The 24,463-nt window shown below is 35.9% G+C and overlaps 1 protein-coding gene and 1 pseudogene across 2 annotated transcripts; both read left to right on the top strand.

The window, feature by feature from the left end:
• The first annotated feature begins 328 nt into the window (after nt 1–328).
• On the top strand, nt 329–24,266 carry LOC127855523 (dopamine beta-hydroxylase-like). 2 transcript variants are annotated; one of them, XM_052391187.1, is made up of 12 exons: nt 329–494; nt 1,567–1,761; nt 10,580–10,709; nt 11,917–12,027; nt 12,852–13,043; nt 13,638–13,807; nt 15,291–15,534; nt 16,609–16,708; nt 20,620–20,780; nt 21,783–21,831; nt 22,593–22,711; nt 23,684–24,266. In XM_052391187.1, the coding sequence occupies exons 2-12, from the start codon at nt 1,570–1,572 to the stop codon at nt 23,935–23,937; spliced, it is 1,722 nt and encodes a 573-aa protein (XP_052247147.1). In that variant the 5' UTR covers nt 329–494; nt 1,567–1,569; the 3' UTR covers nt 23,938–24,266. The 2 variants fall into 2 exon arrangements, with proteins under 2 accessions (XP_052247147.1, XP_052247146.1); XM_052391186.1 differs by having other exon boundaries at nt 330–494; nt 1,553–1,761.
• On the top strand, nt 6,306–6,503 carry LOC127856693 (small nucleolar RNA snR44; annotated as a pseudogene).
• Nucleotides 24,267–24,463: the final 197 nt, after the last annotated feature.

The following is a 24,463-nucleotide window of genomic DNA, read 5'->3' as shown; positions in this document are numbered from 1 at the left end:
GTTGGATGAATGATGTAACGAATTAATGAATATGAATACATGAATGAATGAATAAATGATTTTATTCATTCATTAATGAATGAATAAATACATTTATTGATTACTGAATAATTAATAATTAATAATAATTATTTAATGAATTAATACATAAATTAATTAATGTCATTCCGCCCATAAATGCAGATATTTTAATTATGATCGCATCTCTCTGCAAATAAATCTATTCATTTTGTTTTTGCTTACCGTCATTGTCAGATGGTGGCTAGATGGCTTCTCAGAGCTGTATGATTTCTCACGGGTGTCTATTATGAAACCTCCTCTCAGTCAAAATCTAGCTCAAGCACACCTGTAACTACTTATCTGAAGCATTTTACGAAGGCATTGAGCCGGAACTTGAAAATCGGACAACTCTCCAAACAAGTCAATTAACACACTACGCGCCCGAGTAAAGGCGTACTTATTTGAGAATTCGGACAGAACATAAGACTAACAAGGTATGTGTTGCTTTAATAATTATTTAATAGAAAATACTGATCTTTTAATAAATATCTTTAGAGTTATCATTATAGTTTAACACATTATTGAATTATTTAACAGTGTACGAGGAGTAATATTGAATGTACAATTATTGATCGCCAGCAAGAGCTATGAACGCATGTTGGGCTATTGGGTGTAAAATGTTATTGCCAAGTGGACAGATATATCGACAAAACGTTTTGATTTCGTTCACGTTTTTTATAATACACATTCCCGGCTCACCCATTCGGTAGAGTAGGTAACTGCCTATGGGCCCGCGACCTTTCGGGGCCCAATGACACCGTGACGAACGAATTTTCTTTACTTACTTAGAATTGTCTAATAATTTGAAACGTTTCATATGATGTCTTACTTGACATATAGTTAAATAAGTAAATGTATCATACATAGACTCAATTGATTGTTTTCTTAAATTCTTAATTTAATAAATATAATGTCATATTGGCATATTAGTATTACAATGACATTTGATAACTAAAACAGGATATTGTACTATGTTATGTCTTGCTAGCCTTTTCGCTGAAAGGCTTATTTAACAAATGAAATCACTGGTGTTCTAGTGGGCATAAGGTCGGCTAGGGGCCGGTGACGTAGGCCCCTAACGTGTCATAGCCTATGAGCCTCCACGATAATAATCCGGCACTGACAATACATGATTTCTCACTTAAATTAGGATGTCAATGACAGAAGTAATTCAAACTTATATTCTTCATATTTAAAAAACAAACTTATCGACTGCGATCGAGTGAAGCTGTATGAGTAACATTTTTACCTTAAATACCAAAAATAATGTTCGATCGTTTGAGAGGCAACATGGTACTTTTCTCGTCTGTTTTTCGAACTCCTACATGTATGATATAAACCCGTTTCGGCAGGTAAATCCATAAATGTATGGATAAATTATATAAGGTTTGCTGAGAAATGAAATGAAAATAATAATTGTACCATGTGTTTGATATAGTTGCTGTTGTATTTTTCTTCATCAACAAAGAATGTTGCTTTTACTTCCAACCAGACATAATGTTGCAGCGCATGTTCTGCCTCCTAGCGACGTTCGTGACATTGACCTCGGCCTATAGTAGTTTCCGAAACAGCATTCCGAACGGCAACAATGTGCGGCACCCTTGCAACGCCTCTCTGACCTGGGCTGGTGTGGGGCACGAGAATCAAGGAGGCGGAGGAGCCCGAAACCCTTTCGGAATCGCATGGAAAGCGAATGGACTTGTAAGTAAAATACTTTTATCACATGCCATACCCTGTTTCCCATGTAATTGGCGTCGTGAAAAGCGGCGACTCGTATGTAATACGTTTTTTTCGCTAATGGGAGGAGAAGTTATTTTACGGATCAATGTATATATTTTTGTTGTCAGAATATCTTGCATATTGGGGATTTTTGTGTAAATTAGTGTAAATAAGTACTGCATTTGTGCCTATTACATTTACTACAACATTTATTGCCAATAATACAAAGCTAATTCTTTTAATTAATAACTGATCACAGGGACTGGGCAATAATAAAAGATCACAGGGACTGGGCAAATACGCGAACCGGTGAAACTTTCTGGTTTTTGTATAAAAACAAAACATAATATATACAACCAATGCGAAAGACGCAAAAATCTTGTCGGACACGAGGTCCGATAACTTTTAAAATTTGTCGGACCTCGCCAGATTTTATCGGACCTCGTTTTTCGTCCGTGCCGAGACAAGTATGTTTCGCCGTTTTATTAAAAGTTGTTAAATTTTAAATGCCGCTCACTTTCCAGCCATATCATGATATCAGTAAGAAAGTGATTAGCGTTTATTTTGTATTAATATTAGTTTCATATCTCGACTTGACTCGCTACGAATTTTATTCGCGGGAGCTGTAATTTTGTGATCCAGCTAAGAAATTCCGTAGCAAGTAAAGTCGATATAATAGAGCGAATATTAGTACGAATTAAACGCTAATCACTTTCTTGCTGATATGGCTGAGAAGTGAGCGGCATACACAAATTACAAAAAGTAATAAAGGGTATAACACTGCTTCACTCTTCTGCATGTCATGCTTACTTTGTTTGGCTAGCTCAGCCTCAGCTGCCTTCTGATGGCATTTGCTGGACTCGTGATCACTTACTGTCGAGACCTTAAAATTAGTGCTGCCCGTTATAAAGGTGTTCTTACCTACACATGTGTTGTTCTTAAAGAACACTTGGCACAATGAACAAGTCATGACCCCATCATTAAATTGAAGCCATGGCCTGTCCTTTTTCCAAACCTCATGAAATCCTCTTTCGTCACGTTTTTCTACCTCATAAGACTTCCATCTCTTTTTATTTCCCTCCGCTCTTTGCTCAATACTAACCTGACTCTGTCTTTTATCGCCAGGCTTAGCCCCGTCAAAATAACGTAGAAGTGAAAATGACATCCTAAGAATGAGTGTGACAGTAGGCCTAACAGTACACACTTAACAGCTTGAGGTGTTTTGTTTAACAACTTTAATCAAAAATGAAGCGATTACAAATTTACAAAAAAATAAAGGTACTACAAGAACGTTTAACAATATGAAAACGGAATCACCTGATCAAAAAGTTATCCACGTTTTCGCGATCGTTGACACAGCCACTTCTACTTCTTCATCAAATCTTGACACGGGACAGGCAACGGTCGTGTGGTTCCCCGCTTTCTATTTACGATCATCACAATGCTCGAAACCAGTAAAATTTAATTCAACCATGATGTCATTGATGCGTCGCCTACGTCACGAAACAATGTGCAATATTTAACTGGTTCTAAGAATCGCGCTTGGAGTTTGTTACGTCACCAGCAAAGACAGCCAGTTCGACTGGTTGGAAAATTGATTTTAAAGTTAAATAATCTATCGAAGTAAAATAAACATGAATTAGACCTTTTTTTAATATTCCTAGTTTCGTGTTCACTTTTAATCAAAGTTTTACATATTGTTTTGTTTTTTTTTCTTGTCGGACACGAGGTCCGACAATTTGGGAAATATTATCGGACCTCGTCGAATTTTATCGGATTTGTCCGAGGTCCGATGTCTTTCGCATTGGTTGATATATATATATATATATATATATATATATATATATATATATATATATATATATATATATATATATATATATATATATATATATATATTGTGGTTTTTTCTAACGATAGCGCAGACTTTTGCTGTTCGAGTTTTGGTTAAAGCGTATTTTCTTCAATTTTACAAGACGACAGCGATTACACGGTTTATTGCTTTATTGATAACCGTTACACTACAGTCACTTATTAATATCTTAGTTAGAAGGTGATTTTTCAAGCGGTTCCGTAGTGTAGTGGTTACACGCCCGCTTCACATGTGAGAGGCCCAAGGTTCGAGCCCCAGTAGAATCAAATTATTTTAATTGTGTTCTATGTTAACTTTTTGTTTTGATGTAGACATTTTAATTTAAATAAATATGCTGTTTTATTGTAACCATTTTCTGTTTTTATTATGCCCATGAAATATTTGTGTGAGAGGGTGGAGGGGGGGGGGGGGGGTCGTAAACACATTAAAACTTTTACAGTGTTTTCATATCAATGAGTACTATAAACCCCTATCGTAAATGAGCAACCTAAGAATAAGTTCAGAATCATCTCCCCTTGAAGTTGAGAAAAATATGAAATTACGCTTACAAGATGAAGCAGATTTTTTAAAACCTACACAGTTTTGTTCCATTAATGAAAACTGCACACGGATGCCAGTAAAAAAAAAGGGAACCAATGTAAATAAAATGAACTATGAAATATTTGGGGGTTACAACACAAAATCAAAGATAATGGTTATTTGGGGGTAATACCACAACATCATAGATAATGGTTATTTGGGAGTTATAACACAAAATCATAGATAATGGTTATACCAGTATCTTTTTTATTTTGTTTAAAATAATCGGCCAATATATTAATATTTACAGTAGAAAACAAATCGTTCAATGTAACTTCATTGAGTGCCTTTTACACTGAAATTCCCGACGCCCTTTGATGCTTTGCATCAATACTTATCTTGTATAACCATTACATAATTTTTTATATTACACATGTGTAATACAACATTTTTAAGCGTTTTCATAGCTAAGTTTTCGTTTATTGACCAATCGCATTTTGTTATTTTGATGAAACGACGTTGCAACGTCAAATGACGTCACGAAATGTAAACAGCATTCGGGATTTATCATTATGTTTGCGTAAATAATTATAAAATTTGCTCAATTAAAAGCATGTGATAAAAAAGATCTGACACTCGTTTTCATATATTATCATACCATATTTTATTAAACTCGTCCAGGAAATTCGTTAGTAAACTCGCCAAAGGCTCGCTTACTAGCAATATTCCTAAAGTCGTTTAATAAAATATAGTATGATGTGACAACTCGTGCCAGATCTTATATTTATCACATGCCATACCTTATTTCCCATGTAATATAACCATTGTGAATATTTTTTTCTTACACATGTGTAATATACTTTTTAAGTGTTTTCATTAGCTTAGTTTTCGTTCGATTCACCAATCGCATTTTGTTATTTTGCTGAAAAGACGCTGAAACGTCAAATGACGTCATGAACTGTAAACAGCATTCGGGATTTATCATTATGTTTGCTTGAATATTTTTTTTAATTTGTTAATTTAAAAGCATGTGATAAAAAAGATCTAACGCTCGTTGTCATTCCATACCATATTATATTAAACTCGTCCAGGAAATTCGTTGGTAAGCTCGCCCAAGACTCGCTTACGAACAAAATTACTGAAATCGTTTAAAAAAATATGGTATGATATGACAAGTCGTGCCAGATCCTATATGTATTATCCAGTAAACAGAAATCTGGTAGTATCGCTCCTCATTTCGGCTACACCATCATTGGTAGACATTAATCTATTGCATTCACCGGCATATTGTTAGATTTAAGCGTTCAGCGACGTCAGAACCCCACATGTTCGAGCGCGTAAAGAAAACGAATTTCGAAAATAGCTGTCTTTTAACCGTGTGTTCTTGGTAGTTCGCGGCCTCTTTCGCGTTTACTAGCTCTTACATAAACATTTGTATTGCATCGATACTGAGCTTTTATTTCATCCTCATTATTATGTGTTAATACCATAGCATGAATACTTTCGATAACAAAATATAACTCAGTGGTCAATATTTTTGGCGCGTATTTTAGTGTATGTACGGTATAAATGCAAAGTAGTTAAATAAATCATTGTTATATTAGGAGTTCAACCATTTACATTATTATCAGTATAATAAAACATGAAAGTTTAAATAACATTGTGTACACAAAAGATCCTCAGACACAAATGTTCTCAATACTGCCTTCATGTTAAAAGTTGCATAAACGTCATGACCTTGTTTCATATTCCCATAGTGTACATTTAAAGCAGTCTGTTATACAAAGAAACGGGCTTACATAAAATACCTGCTGACTTCACGATCGAATGATCGCATTCTTTTAAAAACGTATTGCAAAATCTACAAAAACGCGGGACAATTGTCGCATTATAAGTAATCATATATTGCTAAATTAGCGCAGTACTGTAATAGACACGGGAACTTCCCCAGACACACACTAAATGAACTTTATGAATGTACGGTGTTTCGGTTATGCCACTCGCTGTTTCGCATCGTCCACCTCTGGATTAGAATGGCGAAATAGTATGGTGTAGTATGGTGTACGAACTGGTCCAAAACTATTCTAAACTGTCCGGGACGGTTTATAAACCGTCCGGGACGGTTTGTAAACTGTCCCGGACAGTTTACTAAACTGTCCCGGACAGTTTCTTACTTTTGAACCGCTCGTGCGTGTGTAAACTGTACCAGGCGATTTATTTTGTGGATTACACACCGTCCGGGACAGTTTAGGAAACTGTCCGGGACGGTTTCCTGGAAACTGTCCGGGACGGTTTCCTAAACTGTCCCGGACGGTTTACAGGCATAAATTTTAGTACGGCATAGGTTCTTAAGAGGAGTCAATCAACCAATCAGAACACTCGTAACACTATGCATTTGTGTGCCATTTCGAAAGTGAGAATTTCGTTTTTAGTAACGTTTACTCGAGTGATTGTTCGATAATTTATCATTTGTACGCGAATATGGACAGAGATCGGTTTTTAGAGACTTGTCGGGATGTGTTTAATTCCATTACAAGAATTTTAGAGACAAATAGGTCCCTTGAGGTGATTAACTCTTCACTGACAAGATTGGATGATCTGGCTAGAAATGTGAACAGAAATACCACATCATATCCCGAGTTTACACCTACTCGACAGTTTCAGGGCAGCGACTGTAAAAGAAGAAATTCGTTACCAATGTCAGAAATACTTTGTGGGCAAATACATTTATTTCGAGTACTTAAAATATTCATTTTTAACTCTGGCGTTTTTGGCAGCAATGATTGATTGAATATTTTTAAAATCATGTTTTGTCCGAGAAAAATAGCGTCCCTCGAGATGACAACGATATTACATTACGACTTCTAAAGTAAAGCATTATTGTAAGGAGTGTTCTGATTGGTTGATATAATTAATACCGTATCGGACAGTTTAAACCGTCCCGGACAGTTTACTAAACTGTCCAGGACAGTTTAAACCGTCCCGGACGGTTTATGCGCACGAACAGTCCAAAACTTTCCTAAACCGTCCCGGACAGTTTGTAAAGTTCGTACACCAGTTCGTACACCATAAAATAGCAATAACACGAAATAACAGTGCGAATTCACAATTCGAAAATACGAGATAACCATGCGAGAAAGCGAGATCATTATTCGAGATTGCGATAGTAGTATATACGGAATATTACGCTAGTTCCAAGAGTTTGTATCACTCGAGTGGCTTGTGTGATGACGTATCACACGAGAGGCGGAGCCTCGAGTGTGATGCGAAATAGCACAAGCCACATGTTTTTCTTTATGGAATGGAATTAGTCAAGGATAATTATAAATGTTATTTCAATATCTTAAGTCTGGAGTAAACTTTGTGATGTTAGCGTAAATGGTGCCGGAGATATTAATTAGCGAAACTTTGAATGATTTAAGGCCGAAGTAGACAATTTTATTGGAAAGTAGATAACTGCATTTGTTTAAAACATTATTATTTCCATTATTATTTCTTTATAAATAATCATATAGTTCCGGAGATACTTATAAAATTCAAGACAGAGGCAGATTTTTTTTTTGAATAGTACATATCTTTGTTTGTCTTAACATGTTTTATTTCGTTATTAATATTATTATTTAATTATCTTTTTTAAGGAAATGTAAAAATATATAGCCGAAATACAGTTTGTGATTTAAACTAAAATTGGTCCGGAAATATTTATAAGCAAAACTCTGTAAGATTTTATGTAGCGGCAAACTTTTTTTATTAAAAATCTATGTATCTGGTTTAGTCTAAAACTGAAGTTTTTATTTGAATTAATATATTCAAAATCGCTCTCAAGCTAGCACAAAAACTCTTACCGGATATGAATTTTAAATGAACAAGTACCGGAGCTATTCATTAGCAAAACTGCGTAAGATGTCAGGACATGGCATACTTTTTTTTATTGAAAAGTACATATCAGCTTTGGCCTATAATTTTATTTGTATGATATTATTTAAATAATGTTAACTAAACTGATTTCATAATTTAAATAATTTTTCTTAATTGTATCTAAATTGACGATAAAAATGTTCAATATGAAAAATATGGAGTGTTAAATAAACTTAAATAGCTCCACTGATGTTCTCTACATTTTCTAAACTTATAAATGCCTTTATTAAATTTTCGTATTTACGTCTTAATTTACGATAAAAAATAAAACACGAACAAAATAATTGATGTTTTTCTTCTTCAATTACGGATTGTGAATTTAATCAAAGTAGATCTAATGGTATTGAAAAAACACAACTGCGATAGAGGCGCGAAAGCATTCCCTCAGTGGGAGACGATGTCCCAAGGGTGGTTTAAAAGTGTTAAATGGTATGTATGTGACACCACATGTCTGCACGTGTGTTGATATCGTTATTAAGATAAGATACAATGCATAACCTTCTTATAACATTTAAAATGACAATCAAGGAAATCAATTCATGCTGAGTTTTATGACTTAAAAATGCATACGAAACTTGTTTCTTTTAATCATCAAATAACTGATAAAAATATTTATTTAAAAAAATACGTACTATTATGTGATGATCATATCGATAACATAAACTATTTAAATCTTTTAATATATTAGATTAACTTGCTTCGCATCCTTTTATTGTTCAGCGAGATTGCAAGATCCCATTGCGAAATTGCGAGAAAGTGATGCGAGCTGGGATATTTATTTCGTTTCTAATACGGTGTTCTCCTATTTGCGATATAAAAAAAGAACGATATTGCGAAGCTCGATGCGAGGACACATGAGTACTATTCGTGATTGCGATATTAATATAACGATATCGCCTCGTGATGTCGCGTTTGTATGGAAGCGTATATGGTACACCCCAATAATATGGTCATGCCGGATTAGTTTATATCGACTTACTGTGAAATAACATGGTATGTCGCCATAGTAGTGTAGGTTTTTCGCCGTCATATAATGTTGACATCATCACAGCATCAGGGTACCATATAAGCTTTCATACGTTGGCGCAAAGTGGTCATCTATGATCGCATCGTGATTTCGTTTCAGCGTGCCGTGTACACGCGTTTACCCCTTTGAAATTCAGAGTCGACCAATGTGAAACAACAATTAGGCCTAACAGAACACTGTATAAATTAATTTTTACGTAGTTATAAAACACCGGTATTGTAAGGTCACATGCATGTAGAAATTGTAAAGAGTGTCGAATATGTTAACCGAACCGAACCGTATCATACGAGAGATTTAACCTCTTTTTGTAGTAAGATTAATGGTTGAAAGAGCGATGTATTAGTCATGTCATTCATGTATAGCATAAGTATTCATTCGCAATGAACTTAAAATATAAATGAAACACTAAACTGCTTAATCACAAAAATGTAGATAAATAACCTTAGAGCGACCTCCTCTTGTTAAACGGTCAATAACATACATCAGTAATGCGTATTTGTGATCGTTCAACTATAGAATGGTCTCAAGTGGTACACATGGGTATTAAGGTACGGGTATGCATATCGAAAATATTTGGGTCGAACAAATTATGCTCCAAAAAAAATTGCGAACGACAATTAAGGTTCGAAACAAAATTTGTTTCGGAAAAAAAATTTAGGTACGAAAAAAAAATTTGGGAACGAAAAATACTTTGGGTACGAAAAAAAATTTGATACGAAAAAAAATTGGGTACGAAAAAAAATTGGGTACTAAACATTTTGGGTGCGAAAAAAATTGGGGTTAAGGGGAAGTAGTACCCGTGGGGAACTGGACCCATTCAGCGAAACTGGGAGGCGGGTTACATTTTCGATCAAATCTAAAAATAACTACATTTGGGGTTTTACCAGCGTCACAGCTTTTGAAGTGCCACCTAGCAGTTTCGTTTCTGGTTCCTGCCCCGAAAACTCGATAAATGTAAAAGAGGACAGGAACCAAGCTGCCTTTACCTTTATCAATGATAATCAGCGAGGTATGCCGATTGAGACAATTTAGCAAACTCAATCGGACTGGCTCGGTCTTTTACATAGGTCACCATTGTGAAGAATGTTTTCATGGTATGATAACTGAAGCAGCATCGCCAAAAATTAACAAAGAAGGCGTCGTTGTTGTTGTGTAACACAATACGGTATTTCATATATATTTGCGTGTGTGATGTAAGTATTTACAATTGGAACCGAAGAATCGCGTGTGAATTGCGTATTCGATTCTGTGCATGCATCAAGTGTAAGATACCTTTGAGGCAAACATAATCAGAAATGAAATGTGCAATCCAAGCCACTTTATACGAACTTAAGTTATAAATGTCAGTAATACGACAGAGTGTGTTACAGTTGTTGGTGGTGGTATTTAAATCATTTTAAAGGTATTGTGTAAAGGTGAATCGTTCTTCGGTGTACCGGTATAAGAATTTTTTTTTATTGCAGATATGGAATAGCGCGATGTGTATGCAAGATTCGGATGAAGACGGGCGGACAAACGGCATGGAACTAGGAGACCCAAACTGCACATGGAGTTCCGGAAAAACCCCGTCGTTCGCTGCCTCGGGACATCCTGGTGAGCATTTACTAAATTGTTCCGATTTCAATGTCTCTGTACTTCAATCGGTAATCCGTAGGTCCATTATAAATGTTATATACGAAGACATTGTTTAAGAAATTGTGAGTTATCCATTCTTTAAGTATTTATTTCTTCAAGTCTTATAAATACTCAATAGTATGAGCAAAGCGTCGTTTTCCAAAATGTATTTTTATTCGATTATTGTATTGTTAAACAAGTTATCATAATTGCTTGATAATAACGTATATACCTATTCGTATATCTTGCAAAAGCCTAAGGTATGTTGTCACTATACCACTCGATTTAAGATGATGTTCAAATATTAAAGAGTTAGCCTTTTTTCATTATAATTTTGTGCGGATTTTAAACAGAAAGTACGTAGCACTGTTTATAATGGGGCGAAATCGCAGATACATATTCATAGCAAATTACACTTGTGTAAATGAATAATCTGTAAGAGAATGTGATGATATTATAAAGTGTTCCATATTGAAATGATAAAATAAATTGGAATATTTCCGTTGTTTCGTGTTCAGAGTTTACTGATAATAAATTTTGGACCGTGCTCTGTGAAAAAGGGGTTTAGTGCATGTGGATTTAGTGTTGTCCCAGATTAGCCGGTGCAGTACGCACAAGCTTATCAGGGACGACACTTTCCATGATAATTATGATATTTTCCGTTTCAAGAAATTCTCTTCTTAGCTAATCTTGTTTAGGCGGAAAGTGTCGTCCCTGATTAGCCTGCGCGGACTTTACGCACGTTACACACATGCATTAAAACCTCTTTTCACAGAGCACGGTCCATTTATTTATTTTATTTAAGGGCATGCCTGCATAGCCATTAGTCATAAGACGTTTGACCCCGTGGATTGGCAGTTGAATCCCGCATGGAGCAACGTTTTGTCCTTTTTAAATAAATTGTCATGTATCTTGCGCATTTTGATTTGTCTGTTTTTATGATAAATGGCAAATGTCAACATGACAAACATTTAAGCTTGAAACAAAATATAGTTATATATCCAACCTTATCTTGTGATCCAGAATTAAAGACGCTCGTATAATATTATTTAAAAACAAATTAAAGCATGGTCTTTTATACAGACACATTTTTTAGTTTGGAAATCCGATTTTTCAATCGCGGATAACCCACGTTTACCGATAGACGTTTATATGAGACAAGCGTGTTTAATGTATTCATTTTCAGGCATATGTGAGCCAATCAACAGCCCGACTTGCCAGCAGAAGAACACCTTTCTGAATTGCGGAGGGCCGACCAAATTCGATTGCCCTGCTGCCGATCAGACACTGCACCCAGGTGATCAAACAAAACATCATACCATGAGCCGCGTTCTGAGAAAACTGGGCTTAATGCATGTGCGTAGTGTCATCCCAGATTAGCCTGTGCAGTCCACACAGGCTATTCAGGGACGACACTTCCGCTTTTATGGTAATTTTGGTTTCAAGGAAGTCCCTCCGTACCGAAAATCAAGTTAGGCGGAAATTGTCGTCCCTGATTAGCCTGTGCGGACTGCACAGGCTAATCTCGGATGACTCTTTACGCCCTTGCATGAAGCCCAGTTTTCTAAGAACAAGGCTCACATTTGTATTGCTCACCATTTTTTAACATTATATCTTCTTTAAATATTTCGTTTCCTTATAGATAAACTATTGATATATTCATGGTACTGTTCACAGGTACATATCAATTCTAGAGGGTTATATCAAAGAGCATTGTATTCGATGCTGATACAAAGCGCAAAAAAAATGTTGTTTTTTTCCATTTAATTATGTCAATTTGCACACGTCATAACATATGTAAGATGATGTGTGTTCGTCGCTGGCAAAAATAGTACAATAAGTCAATTTTCAGAGCTAATACTTGTATCTTTGGAAATAAAATTCGCAAACTGCGCTTTAGTTAGAATAACAATGACACATAAGATTTCAATAATTTTCTTGCAGATGTCAGAAGTCATAATAAAAAACAAACCCTCGTCGCTGCTATCATAGATACAACAAAAATATAAATTAAAATTTTGTCAAGTGTCAGAGATAGGAACTTAAAGTATAAGCTTTACCAACTCTACTCCATGTAAGGGCACACTATTTATTACGTCAATATCAATTTTCAAATTACAGACGTTATAACAGAGGATATACGTCTTGCTGCTGGCACCAAGGTTCCAGCGCAAGAGACGACCTACATGTGCCAGGGCTTCAACCTCTCGCCAAAAGTCACCAACGGAAGTTACCACATGATCGCGGTTTCGCCGCTTATCGTCAATACGGAAGTTGCCCATCACATAATTGTTAGGGGGTGCTCCGTAATAGGTACCGATGTTCTCTCGCTTACATTTTGTGTTATTAAATGCAAGTATGTTTAATTTCAAAGACCGTTATTTTACGTGCAGCACGCATGTTCTTGTTTAAATGTGGTGTGGGCTAGTAGGTACCGACATTTGTTTGATGAAAAATTGTTCTTAAATCTGCATGTGAATGCAGCTTGTATGTAGTCCTTTCTTGTCGTATCAACCAGGGTACCAGAAATTACGGATAATTCCTTTCTAGTTGGTTTCCGTCTTAGAATCTGTTAACTTTATAAAGCTACCAAAAGACCGATTTCGCGTTTGTATGAGCATTCAAGACCACTTTGAATACACCACACTCATTCTGCAACGCACTGCATTAACTTCAATCATTGGAAATTAGATCCCAAGTACAACAGGCATATCTATAGACATCGTTGTCGTTGGGGTTTCTTTTTGGGCTGATTTCTTTGTTGTGTTTTCTCTTTTTTTTTTGGGGGGGGGGGTGGTGAGCGGGGTCGATGTTGTTGGTTTTGAGACAAAATCTAGGGCATAGCATGTCGGTAAGGCCAGATCTTTTAACCAAATGATATTTTGCATATGCCATTGCATTATAAAGGTGCTTTGACCGAGAAGCACACAAATGCAACGTATCAGTGCTTCATGGGCGACAATGTCGGCTGCAATGACATAATCGCCCTGTGGACGGTGGGAAACTACGGAATGTGCTACCCGAACGAGATCGGGTTTCCGGTCGGGATTGGAGGATACACACAACTCGTGTTTGAGGTGAGTGGAATGTTTGACATGGAAACTCCTCGCAGTGTTTCACACTTCACACCGTTTTCGCGCCGGTTTTAATGGTATACACTGCACACAATGTAAAATCTATCCAGATATGGAAGGATATCCGTTTTTGGTAGTAATCATACCTGCCAGGTGGGGCTTCCTCCGGGTACCCCAGTTCATCCCTCCCCCTAAGCAAAATACCATTATTAATTATCTTTCAATGAAACTATAGCCGAAATTGCAGTTATATTAAACAATAATTCCATCTTACGGGAGTATAGATGGTTAATTACATAGGAGTTCTGGGGCACACACCGGGTCTGCGCGTAATGCAGCCTTGGACGAGGAAGGACCACATAAACTGTAAAACACACATGAGATTAGATGGCTGAGACACACACCGAGTCTTCAAATTAGTTAACCTCAGGCCCAGAATGACGTCATAATCTTCGAAATACACACATTAGATTATAATGCTGGAACACACACCTGGTATTCAGTTATTCACATAATGCAGCCTCAGGCGCAGATAGACCTCATGAACTTTGTAATAAACACATAAGATAATAGTGCTGGAACACACACCTAATATTGACATATAATGATGAAGCCTCATAAACTTCGAAATACGCACACACATGATCTCTGTTTTTTTTTAATGCAATATCAAGTGGTTCTACTTTATTTTATGCTTTCCGGTGGTTTATAGAAAAATATCAGTGAATTAAAACTGATAATTTGAAACAGTGAAAATTAACAGTGAAAATTATCGATAATTTCCACTGTTTACTGTGAAATGACGTCATTTTTTACGAAATGACGTCATTATCCCAAAGAAATTCTTTAGTTAAACTCTTAAACAATGTATATAAACGGTGAAAAAAGCATAAAATAAAAAAGAAATTAGTTGGATTCGGTGGAATATCGATTTAAATTCACGCGCCACTCGTGAGAATAATATTATTTTATATGATCACCCGTGAATTAAAATCGATAATCCACCGAATCCAAAAAATATCACTTATTTATTTAACTATTTATTTACGGGCTACAGTGATCAAACACGGTGAATGAAAGTAGAAAGACTTTACCTCTGATACAATTAAATCAATATTTGAATCGATCTATATCAACTGGTGCCTAATTAAGACAGTAATATGACAGCATTTTGCTCTGAACCTGCCATTTCCGTGAGCGTTGGTTATGGAAATGGTATCTATGATATTACATAAATTGTCATCTGATGGTTAATTTAAGTTGGATATAGAAAATTGCATCCAGATTGCTATATTTTATTTTTATCTGATAGTTTTTCTTATAGTTTTGACTGCATGGGTATTATACATCGGTTTCACAGAATTATACAATGTCATAGCAATCATGTTGCAAAGTTGAGTAGTGCACAAATCGGATCTTACCTCTGAACATTTTTACTTCGATAAAAGAAAGCTCATAATTCACCTGTATCATCTTCTCTGTATAGATCCACTGGCACAACCCTTATCTGTTGGACTCCTACGTGGATAATTCCGGTATCCGACTTTACCTCACCCCGAACAAGCGACCAAATGACGCTGGTGTATTTTTCTACGGCCCTATGGACCTACACATTCCCCCAATGATGTCAGCCCACGGTCAAACCGGTTTCTGTTCAGGAAACTGCACAGCCAGGCTTTTCAATAAAGATGTCCAGATAGTAGGAGCGTTTAACCACATGCACAATCTAGGTATCAATAACATGAAGTGGACTGCGTTCAATGTAAAAATCATCAATCTAACACAATCACTCGAAATATCAATCCAAAATATAATGCCCCATGAATTATCATTATTTTACAGTTATTTTTGTAAAGTGCATTATACACGTCCGATATTTATTACCGCCCAACAGTTTACGTGTTCATCAGCAAGATATTCGTTTCACTAGACGTTTACAGTCAAATGAGTTACAATATGAAGATCTATTCCGATATGCAATCTTTGTTAGTGCGTATGAAATATTGATTACGATTATTAAATCGCATATTAGCCTCGCTCTGTGAAAATGAGGTTTAATGCATGTACGTAAAGTGTCGTCCCAGATTAGCCTGTGAAGTTTGCACAGGCTAATCATGGAGGACAATTTCCGATTTAAAGGGATCTTTTCACGGTTTGGTAAATTGACAAAATTGAAAAAGTTGTTTCAGATTCGCAAATTTTCGGTTTAGTTATGATATTTGTGAGGAAACAGTATTACTGAACATTTGCCATGGTATAATATAGCCATTATATGCATCTTTTGACGATTTAAAAACCTAAAAATTATAAAGCGTTGCAACGCGAAACGATTCAATAATTTGGAGAGTTCTGTTGTTGTCGTTTAAATTTGTGAAACTACGAAGATTGCTTATATAAGGTATAAAATACGCATTTAATGTATGCTTGGCAGGATAGCTCAGTTGGTTAATGCGTTTTTACTTCGAGATTCCGGGGGTCACTGCTTCGAGCCCTGCTGCGGGCTATTTTTTTTCATTTTTTTTAAATTTTATTTTTGATTTTTAACTGGAGCTTATAAAATTTAATCTTTACATTTATCAATATAAAGCATTTAATGACAAACTTCAAAACATGCCAAAATCTGTGAAAAGGCCCCTTTAATTGTATTTTACAATTAAAGGAAGACTCTTCTTGACGAAAATTCAGTTTATGCGGAAATGGTCTTATAAGCCTGCGCGGACTGCACATGCTAATCTCGGACGACACTTTACGCAAAAACGTTTAACCTCGTTTTCTTAGAGCGCGACTCGTTTATTATTTGCCAGGGTCCTCCGCTTTAGCTGAGATCATACGTCATGATACCGGAGAGGCTGTCATGTTGGCTCGAGACGACGCATATGACTACAACAGTCCCGCCATCTACATGTAGGATCCTTTTTGATAATCTTACTTCAAATACGAAGATTGTTATTCTTATTTAATTGCTTTTACATCCTTTGTCTGAACATAAACAATTAACATCGATTGAAAAATTTTTTTATGCTGTACTAAAATTTAGTGTTTCGTGTATTAGTTCTTTAAGCACTGACACTCAAGCTTCAGCGACTTACAGCATTTTGCTGCTAATTAGCGGTATATGATTATTTTAACAAATGCCTAAATTGCAGTTGTACCCCTACCGTCTGTGTTGATCGCAAAATGCATAGTATTTTTTCTTTATATATAATTTACATTGGTTTAAACTTATTTATTACGACATAGTAACATATTCACAAGTTACATGACATTGACATAGGATTGGGCTGAAAGGCGAATCTTATTGGAGCCCTCTCCCGATAAATAATATATTTACGCATGACATTATGTCATGACGTCGTAGTAAATTGACAATACAAGATGCAAAATGCAACTTACAAGTCCAAAAAACATAATACAGAATGCAAAGTATATACAAGTCCACTAACATTGATGGAAAGAAACACAAGCAATTTTACAGGGGAAAAGAAATAGAAATTGAGGGGGGGGGGGGGGGGGGGGGAGGAAACATAAACAGAAAAATAGTATTGATTTCGAGGTTGTAAACGGTCATGTAGAAATTTATGGAGAAGAAGAGTAGCAGAGAGAAGAAAATGGATGGCGGCTAGAATCTCTTGGTTGATTTTATGAAGCGCTGAACATGGTCAAATATGATACAATTTTCATCGACAGAAAGCGAAGGATCACCAAACAGAAAAACATATAGTGATGGAAAACATATCTGCGATTCACTATTTAAAAGCTGAGCTTGTTCTACACTGAACTTAGCACAATGAAAGAAAAAGTGGTTGCAGTCTTCAATTTCGTCACAAGAATTGCAGTTAGGCGAGTCATTAATGTTTTTTCTAAAAAGATGGGCAGCCAGAGAACTACAGTTGGTGAGAAGACGTGTATGTAAAATTTGAAGATTTCGCGGCCCATGGTAAAAATGTTTTGGACTACTGGAAGGTTCAGTGTTAGTATTCAACATATTTTTTAATGCGGCAATAGATGGTGCATTTTGAATATGACTAAGCAAGGAATTGAAACTGGCGATGGTTGAGGGTAGAAATGTGTTCTTATAGAATGATGTTCGGAAGTTGACGTTTTAAATGTCACTTCTATTTCTTAAAGAGTACGGGACAGACTGACCTACTGTAAGCGGGACAAGGTTAGCAAGGTAATCAGGAACATGCGAATTTTTCATTTTGTAAAACATAATGAGTTTGTGTTTATTTCGCCTAGATTCTAGATTCCCAACCGATTTCTGATTGAATTTTTTCAATAGATACTAGTTTTGTTGTGCCCGTAGCAATTCTTGCTGCTTCTTGTTGAATTTGTTCGAGCTCATATTTTTCGGCCTGTGTGCAATTGTCGAATAGGATGTCACCGTATTCGAGAATTGGACGAATAAACGAGATGTATATAGTTTTCAGGGATTGTCTATCAAGTTTGAATTTAAGTTTTCTCATTACGTTAATTCGTTTCCAACACTTTTCTTTTATATAATTTATATGGGTTGACCAATTTAAATTTTCTGTCAGAATTACACCTAAGTGTTTGTGAGAAGAAACTTCTTTAATTGGAGTGTTATTCATAATGAGTGTAGGGTGAGCATGGTTATGTGTGCTTCTAGATATAAGCAAAGATTCTGTTTTGTTCGGATTGAAATTTACAAGCCATTTAGACGCCCAGACGGATATTTTTTGTAGATCATCGTTCAGAGTGTTTGCGGCAAGAGTTGGATTTTCGATAATGATTGAGAGTGAGGTATCATCAGCAAATAATCGAATGTTTGCACAATTATTTTAACCAAGTAAGCATAATGTAAGATATTCCAATTTCGTTTAATTTAAAAATTAGGCCGTCATGCCTCACTCTATCAAAAGCTTTTGATATGTCGCAAAAGAAAACTCTGACCTCTTTCCCCGAATCAACAGCTTTGGCAAACATATTATAAAGATACGTTTATTGGTCTGTTGTGGAATCGCCAGGTAAAAAACCCGATTGGTACGGCGTTAGGATATTGTAGTCATGCAAGTAATTGAACGTATGCTTGAAAACTATTTTTTCGAAGGCTTTTCCAATTGTATTTAGTAATGATATTTGACGGTAGTTATTTACAAGACTCGGGTCGCCGGATTTAAAAATTGGACAAACATTTGCGTCTTTCCAAATTTACGGGAAGGATCCCGTGCGAAGGGAATAGTTGAAGAGCGTACTTAAAGGACCAGACAGTTCTAAGGACAATTCAAGGAGCAATCGATTATTTAGTCCATCAGGACCAGAAGCTTTTCCAAGAGGCAATCCCTTAAGAACTAGTTCTACTTCATATGGTTCAAGAATAAGTTGACTGAGGCTTGATTGGTTTCTGTTTGTGACTGTCGGTAATGTTGGTATTTGGCAGTGGTCAATATTTGACTGGGATGTAAAAAAAATGTTTAAAATATTTGCTTTGTCGAATGCATCATCTATTATTTTGTTGCCATATTGGATTGGTGGTATTTCGGAGTTTCCCGAGGATTTAATAAAAAATTTCAATGTGGCCCACCAATTTTTGGAACTTTTGCTGCTTGATTTTAATGTTTCGGTAAGTTTGTTAAAATAATTTTCTTTCGAGAATTTTATAAATTCTATCGTTTTGTTTCTAATTGTTCTAAATTTTTGCCACAAAAAATGGTGTATTAATATTTTTTGCTTAACGATAAGCGCGTTTTCTTTTCCGAATATAACGCCGTATATTATTGTCTAGCCAGGGTGGGTCATTATTACGAATGAGGACATCTCTGTTAGGTATACATTAACTGGATAATTTAATTATGTTGTCACTTATGTTTTTTGCATAGATGTCAATATTTTCGTTTTGTAATGAGTCCCAATCAAAATTGGAAATATCATGACGCAGTTTAGAAAAATCGCCCTTGTCAAAGAGCCAGACTTGTCTTGAGTAAGTGCGTTGTCGATTTTTTTGAAGTTTTAATAGAGCATAAATAGGACAATGATATCTTGTGGTTTGACTTAGAAATGAGTCAGCAACACCACTAAAAAGAATGATGTTTGGGTTTGATGTTTATATTAGATCAATTAAGCTTGCCGAAGATTCTGTAAAGTGCGTGTTCTCAGAAATTACTTGTGTAAGTGAGAACTGATCACATATGGACTTAAGCTTAGATGCTGATGCCGTGACATCGGCATTCAGGTTAAAATCGCCAGTTATAATAATGTCTTGGATACCAGTATCGAAAGCTAGATGTATTGAGTCTGTGAGAGCGGAATGTTGTTGTGGTGTGGTATTTGGGGGTCTGTAAAAGGCTCCAAACAGCAGAGGCTGATTCGAGACAGTAATTTCAATCAATATAAAATCAACACCAATTATTTCTAAGTCATCTCGCCGCCTATGAAAAAGGCTTTCTTTGATATAAACCGCTACACCCCCATGTCTATCCTGACGGTCTTTGCGTTCGGGAACTTTGAAGGAGTTCATCAGAAGTTCTGTACTCGGAATATCATCATTAATCCACGTTTCAGTGAAGGCAAGAATGTCGAAATCATTCAATTCAATATAAAGGATATCCAGCTTGGGAAGTAGGCTCTGAACATTGTAACCATTTATACTTTACATTCTTTATATACTAGTATATATTATCTATATATATCCACTTTTAAATTTTCCACGAACCCTAACAGCGAATTAATTATCAACAACAATAAAACAGTAAAAGTAAGTTTAACACTAGCTGTAAATGCCACATTTTACCCGTATAATATATCTATTATCAGCATATGTTTAATGAGTACAGTCAGTGCTTTGATTTCTTTAGGTATAAGCAGTTCAAAACCTTCCGCCCCGGCGATACGTTAACCGTCAACTGCGTGTTCAACTCGATGTCAAGGACGACTGCAACCAAATACGGAGAGGGGACACTCGATGAAATGTGCTTCACCTTCCTAATATACTATCCAAAGAGCGCCGCTAGGTTTGGTAAGTTTAAATGGCATGTATATTGTTTTGTACTAGATGATGATGCGGCTTGTTTGACGTTCTTGTGTAAGCTCATTTAGACATTTAGAGAATTTAGTAATGATATCGTCTTTTTATGCTTCACCGAATAGTCAAAAATACACCACATACGCCATGATACTCAAATGTCGGCTCCAGAATCCACGTCACTGTTTCCTATAAAAGTAATCAATGAAAACTTCACACATGTATTCGGATTAATTTTTTTACGTCACTGACCAAGTTCCATATATTTTGGTACGTGACTAACAGGAAACGTACATAATACAACAAAGCGCATTAAAAGTCGACCGGGCTGACCTGGGGCAGAGCTTAATATTAATGTCCATGGGGGACCGTTTCAATAAACATCGTAATACACATTTACGATACGATACATTTTTTCGAAGATACATAATTGCTAAAGTCCATATCATTTTATTATAAATTTTCAGTACTTAATAAATTACATTGGCATCTCAAGCGCCGTAAATATTTGCCGAGCATGGCGAGCTAGTTTGTCTACTTATTAAGATCACAAAATTCTCTCGTAAGTTAAAATTGTCGTTTATGAAACGGCCCTCTATATCGATTCCAAAAAGTATTGACATAGATTTCGCGTGAGTTTAGCAGTACGTCTTGTTTTGCTTATATAATTATCTGAGTAAGTAGGCATAGCAGTGTAACTACATTCACACTTATACATACTAGTCTAGGCATTATTTGCTTGCATGAAAGGCGTGTGCTTAAGTCTGCTAGTAACACTGTCGTATCTCGTGTTGGTGGATTATAGAATGGTTCATATTAACAGTTATACGGGTTAGCATTGTTATGATATTTATGAAACAGGCGTAAGAAAATAGAAATCGTTTTTAAATGATAATAGTGTTGTCAATTAGTCAATAATTATCATGTTGTTGTTGCCCGTGTTGTTGAAGATTATGATGATTATGACCATGATGAATACTTTGTTGCTATTTTCAGGAACATGTTTTTCATACGACGGCGAGGATACGTGTCAATTGAGACAATGGTAGGTTTAACGTGAAATTCGTAAAAAAGTCATTACCTGACATCTTTTTACAAATTCTTCGATAGTTTCATATGAATTCATTGTTGGCGTTTGTAAATTGTATCAATTTTAAATGAACAATTTGTTTTCTTATATATGTCTCTTAGACCTCAGTACTGTTTTGCTTATGTTCAGTATCCTTTTCTTAAGTACGGTATGATTATTTTTATTTTTTAAAAATTTGCATTTCGTCACTCTCAAAGAGCAAGTCTATTCCGAATTTCACTTAAGTGTTTATTTTAACTTGTTTATTTTTACACGAATAACTTCTACCATTTCAACTTTCAATAGTTGAAACATCGTAAGTCCGTGACAAAAGCTAGGTGTTAAGTACCAGGATTCACATACGCCCCTTTATGTGAGGTCTGAGGCGTATTATTGTTGTGTGGCATTCAATATTGCACTGACATAATTTTAATTAACTCTGCGCGGTGTCTAAAATTAAAGCTTGCTATGAACTTACTACAGAAATTTAGTAAATGTATTTGCCATGAGCGACTGCAACGATTAGTAACATGCTTCTGACAACGCAAACCAAGCGAGCGAGGCGTCAACAGCTTTGACAAACTAGTACCAAGTGGTATCGGCATAGCAGAACGTCTGTATGTTGCTGGTAAATATGGTTTAAATCACCTGGACCGAACTTAACTCTACAAGGCTTTCAGCCCAAAACTGATCTCATAAAATGGCGAACTCTGAAGATTTACTCACTATTTTTGCAGCACCGACGAAGTCTACCAACAGCTTGGCGAAAGGCTGTGGAAATCATGCCCGCTGACTGAGTGCACCGAAGACTGCAAGAAGCTCACGCGCGAGTTCCAGCAACACCCTTGTCTAACAGGTCAGTCAGGGCCTCGTTTCACCAAGCAATCTTGGACTTAACATCAACATATGAGCCTTGTTCTGAGAAAACTTGGCTTAATGCATGTGCGTAAAGTGTCATTCCAGATTAGCCTGTGCAGTCCGCACAGGCTAATTAGGGACGAAACTTTCCACCTGAACTTGATTTTCGGTAAGAAGGGACTTCATTGAAACAAAAAATATCATCAAAGCGGAAAATGTCGTCCCTGATTAGCCTCTGCGGACTGCACAGGCTAATCTGGGACGACACTTTAAGCACATGCATAAAGCCCAGTTTTCTCAGAACAAGGCTCATATAGAATATTGTTGTAACCTTTCAGTAAAGTATATCATGGTATTGAAACTGTTGTGTTTGTTTTTCTAAAAGTGCTGGACATTCAAATATATATATATGAATCCTTACTCAAATGATAACATGTGTAAATGAGGACAATTAATGATGAAAATGGAGCCAATCATTTTTGCAAACAAAATTGTTAGTTTTTTTACATCATAAGTCTAGATTGTGACTATGGTTCAAAATGTGTGTACACTATACACACGTTATATTGCAGCAAAAGGAAAGTGTCGTATATTGTATTTATATAAAATGGATATTCAGCAATATTTGTATAATTATATGTGCATTTGTTTGTTTAAAATATTTAGAATAAGTAAATTGAGTTTGTGTTTAAGATTCGACGTAATAGAAATGTTTTCAATGTAGCATTATTGTGCGTATTACATATAAGGACATTGACATGTCCTTTTAAACATATTTTTTTATATCGCTGTTCTTAATTTCAATTAATTAATTTATCTCAATGGCTTACCACATTTAATGGCATCTGTAATGAAAAGTTTTTGTATTATTTAATTATAGCTTATTACTGATCATTTTACGTGTGTCTCATACTGATGTCGCGTGGCTGGCGTTTCATTTCTTGTACTACTATTGTTATTGTTCTACTAGCAAAGAAGCGTAACGACATGGTCAACGATGTACTGAAGTCGCCCGATGCGGAGACGAAAGCTTTAACGTTTGAGTTCGTGATGCGATTTGAGATCTGCAAGGCTGAGATTGCGCGAGAAGACATGGCAACACAGTGCGGTGGAGGAAGCATCAACGCGGCAACTTCCTTTTCCGGTTCCTTGATTTCCGTTTTTGCAGCAATTTGCATTGGCAGTCTGGCTATTGTAAATGCTGACGACAAAATACTTTTGTAGAGAGAATTTTCGTTTCGTTCATAAATTGTTTGCAGAATCATCGGCAGACGCTTTCTAACGTAATACGGTTATTGTTAAATACTTAAAATCTTACTGGCGTTCCCTTACAATAACACATTGTAAAGATTTTGACTGTCTTTTGGAGTGTTATCTATGTTATTTAACTAATAAACAATTTTGAAGAAGCACTATTTGGAAACGACCAATATCACCAATTTGTAATCGAAGTCACGTGTTTATGTATTTTCTGTCTGTACGTCTTCATGTATGTATGTATCTTCTGGACTTATTTCCATGAACTATTTTTCCATTAAAAGTATTGAATGTTACTAACTTGTGCGTTTGCTTGAGTAAACCCAGTTGAATTATACACACTTTTAAAGGCCGAGAATCCAGCACATTCTACCGAGAAACGCAATTCTTGCAACCATAACATCCGAATGTTGTTTAATTGATAACAATTCCATGAACATTATTATAAATATATTTACAGTGGATGGCTCATACGTGTTTATTTGAGCGCGAG

Source organism: Dreissena polymorpha, chromosome 13, assembly GCF_020536995.1.
Source record: "Dreissena polymorpha isolate Duluth1 chromosome 13, UMN_Dpol_1.0, whole genome shotgun sequence".
Taxonomy (NCBI): domain Eukaryota; kingdom Metazoa; phylum Mollusca; class Bivalvia; order Myida; family Dreissenidae; genus Dreissena; species Dreissena polymorpha.
This window is presented reverse-complemented; position numbering and strand designations above follow the sequence as displayed.

What these genes read in the sequence shown, in the direction of transcription:
- LOC127855523 (XM_052391186.1), top strand. Translation starts at nt 1,558, where the DNA reads ATGTTGCAGCGCATGTTCTGCCTCCTAGCGACGTTCGTGACATTGACC. An exon ending in CGATCAGACACTGCACCCAG is followed by an intron (nt 12,028 to 12,851) that starts GTGATCAAACAA and finishes TTCAAATTACAG; the next exon opens with ACGTTATAACAGAGGATATA. An exon ending in TAGGGGGTGCTCCGTAATAG is followed by an intron (nt 13,044 to 13,637) that starts GTACCGATGTTC and finishes TGCATTATAAAG; the next exon opens with GTGCTTTGACCGAGAAGCAC.